Source organism: Nestor notabilis, unplaced genomic scaffold, assembly GCF_000696875.1.
Source record: "Nestor notabilis isolate BGI_N333 unplaced genomic scaffold, ASM69687v1 scaffold22008, whole genome shotgun sequence".
Lineage (NCBI taxonomy): Eukaryota > Metazoa > Chordata > Aves > Psittaciformes > Psittacidae > Nestor > Nestor notabilis.
Genome location: NW_009941757.1, coordinates 19,503 through 22,587, shown reverse-complemented (window position 1 = coordinate 22,587; position 3,085 = coordinate 19,503). Strand labels below are relative to the sequence as shown.

At 49.3% G+C, this 3,085-nt stretch overlaps 1 protein-coding gene across 1 annotated transcript in view; it reads right to left on the bottom strand.

The window, feature by feature from the left end:
• Positions 1-384: 384 nt before the first annotated feature.
• CSNK1E (casein kinase 1, epsilon) overlaps positions 385-3,085 on the bottom strand; it is an 18,747-nt gene continuing 16,046 nt past the window's right edge. The window contains exons 6-10 of the mRNA XM_010021055.1: positions 2,441-2,589; positions 1,696-1,888; positions 1,450-1,589; positions 994-1,059; positions 385-447 (exon numbers count right to left, since the gene is read on the bottom strand). Coding sequence (XP_010019357.1) covers positions 1,027-1,059; positions 1,450-1,589; positions 1,696-1,888; positions 2,441-2,589 — 515 coding nt within the window. The 3' untranslated portion in view covers positions 385-447; positions 994-1,026. The remainder of the gene's footprint in view (positions 448-993; positions 1,060-1,449; positions 1,590-1,695; positions 1,889-2,440; positions 2,590-3,085) is intronic.

Sequence of the window (3,085 nt, the reverse complement as noted above, 5' to 3'; positions counted from 1 at the left end):
AAAGGAGAGCAAAGTTAAAGTTTATATGGCTAGAAACCATATGATTTTAAAATAATAATAATAAAAAACGATGAGCAGATATCCCAAGAAGAAGGTCAAAAAACCCCAAAATAAAACAAAAGAGAGAAACCAAACCCAGGAGCAGAGGGTCAGGAGAAGGGACTGGGGGTAGGGCCCTTTGGGGCTGGGGGTGGGCAGCGGAGGTGTTCCCACATGGCTCCCACGTCGTCAGCTCCTCAAGGCGCTGGTGCTGGGGGGACACAGGCAGCCCCCTCGGAAGCGGCTCACACCAGCGCAGGGGGCACAGCTCGACTCCTCCTCGTTGGCAAAAAGAAATTCTGTCAGGTGGTTTGTTGGTGGTTTTTTTTTTGTTTGTTTTTTGTCTTTTTAATTTTTTTGTTTGTTTTTTGGGTTTTTGTTTTTTAAAAGAAAAATACAGTGAAGACACTAGAAAGAGAATTTAAAAAAAAAGAAAAAGAAAAAGGGAAGAGACATTAGAAGAAAAGGTTCTTCCCAGCACTTCCAATGCCAGCTGGAGTATAACAAATCAGATCAGCCCTTTCTTCTACACTCCTGCCACCCCTCAGAGTTCCCTTGTCCAGCTACTGCTGTTTCCTCCACAAGAGGCACTTGCTAGCGGTGCAAAGTCTCACACACGTGATTATGTGCTCAGCACCTTCTTCCCCAACACTATCACACTGCCAGAAAAACCCTCATTAGGAACTAATGAAATGGCTCCCTGGTCCAGCACCTCCTCCACCCTCCCTTACCCTCCTGGAGAAATAGAAGCGATCTTTACACCCAAAGATAATCCATCCCCTCAAGGTTTTGGCAGCCAACCTTACTCTTCCCTCTGAATCCAAGAGAGAACTCAAACTAAGGCAGAGGGAAAGGAAATGTACCAAGCCTCCCACATCAACATTACAGCCTTAATCTAATCCCTTATGCCAGCAATTCCATCCTTGGGGTCCCCAGGCACAACAACAGGCTCACCTAAGCAAACACTGGTCCAGTGGCAATTGCTCCTCACTTCCCAAGGTGATCAAATGGCACACTTGTCTGCAAGAGAAAAGGAAGAGTAGGTAAGGGATGGAGAGGAAAAAAAGGCAGGAAAAACACCAGAATAGAGGGGCTGCACGTTTCCCTCAGGAGAGCCTCCCTCCCAAGAGTTTACCATTCCAGTTCTCCAAACTAGCGTGGTCTGGAAGACAACCAGATGGCGGCTTACTCCAAGCAACACAGAGCTAAGAAGATAGTACTGAGCATGGCCTCTAGAAAACACGTAACTGAAGAGCGAAGGTGTAACTTGGTACCAACTTGGTACCACTCCCTTCACCACTCTAGAAGCTTCACACTCGCGCCAGATCCATCAGATCAGGCAAGAACCACTGTGGGGCCCGTAGTCTTTATGGGACATCCAGGCCCATGAACACAGCAGCAGGGACTCGCCTGTGATGCTGAAATCCGTGACACTTCTTGCCGCCCTGTGAGGTCAGATGAAGAGACGTTGGCAGGAGCTCCTCGGTGTAACCTCATGCTGACCTTCCGCTCCCTGTCCACTCTTGAGATCGCTCTGGGGGATGTGTTACCTGGTGGAGCAAAGAGATGTGAGATAAGATCACTGGTCAATAGCTTTGGTTTCCAGCCAACAACAGGGGTGGCACCCTCCCACCCCAGCTCTCCCACCCCACTTACCGGACTGCTGGATTCGGGAAGTGGGGGTGGAGGCCATAGGCTCAGTGACATTGCGAAGACGATTGGCAGTGGCTCCGGCAGGTGGGCCAGGAGGCAGCGCTCGTGTGGCTGACCCCCGGAGTTGCCCCATTCTCTCTTCGCGCTCGTGCTCTCGCCGCTCCCGATCCATGTCCTCAGGGTTCCGGGCTGCTCCCTGAGGAGAAGAGAAACCCCCACACCACACATGGCTGTCAGGTGGGAGAGGCAGCAGCAGCAGCCCCAGACAGAACACACATAGTGCTCCATCACACCAAGAAAGCAGAGCTCCCACCCCAAAACACATTATCCTCCACCATCTTCCACTCTGCCAAAAGAAGGACTCATTCTCTTCCATGAAGAAGCAGGGAAGACAGCATATAGTACTACAGCTATTATTGCAATCCACCTGTGTCCCACGTCCAAATAGAGCTCTCTCCTGAAAAATCCTATCTACCTACCTACAGCTATAGATCTACTGACACACATCTCCATCAGACACACTCACTAACAGTAGCAATATCCCCCCAGTTGGCACCACCAAACAGCTCTGCCTCTTCTCACTCTACCTGGTCCCCTTTCTCAAGTTGCTCACCAGGGATAAAGTACAAATGACACATAGTTTCCAACTTTCCTCCCCCATCTACATGATACAAAAAAAAAAATTAAAATAATAAAAAAAGAAAAAATCAATCCCTGTCCCTCCAGCCCTTTCACCACATACACTTACAAATTTAAGCATGTTCCAGTCAAAGACATAGTCGTAGGAGAAGCCTTGGCGGTGGAAGAGGTTGCGGAAGAGCTGTCGCAGGTATGAATAGTCAGGTTTATCATCAAACCTCAGTGAACGGCAGAAGTTGAGGTATGTCGAGAACTCAGCTGGAGGGAGCAGAGAACAGTTGGTTGTTGAACACCATCCCACCCCCACTGTACCATCAGCAGTGGTGTGCTGGCCCAGGATGGCACAAACACAGAGGCTGCTGACTGCAGTGCTCTGGCCACCAAGAAGACCCCATGCCTATTTTTACCAGAGGATATGTTCACGCTTCTCTTTTTTTTTTTCCTGGCTGCTTCTGCAAGCAAGAGGTAGCAAGTCAGAGCCTGCTGAAGAAGAGTAAGAATGCAGGCCTGAAGAGCAGGTGGAGGTGTGCTTGGAAAGCTCCTAGTTCAGTAGCCTGGCTAAAGCAGTGGCCAGCAGTAGACAGCTACATAGGAGAAAGACTGGGGCAAGCATATCTGAAGCTTCCACTGACATTAGACCAGTTTCCACCTACTTTCAGCTCAGGGAACTTCCTCATCTGGATGTAGTTTCTAATTAATGATTTAGTAACCCTCAGTGGGTCTCTCTTCCACACGGTGGTCCAATCTCTCCCTG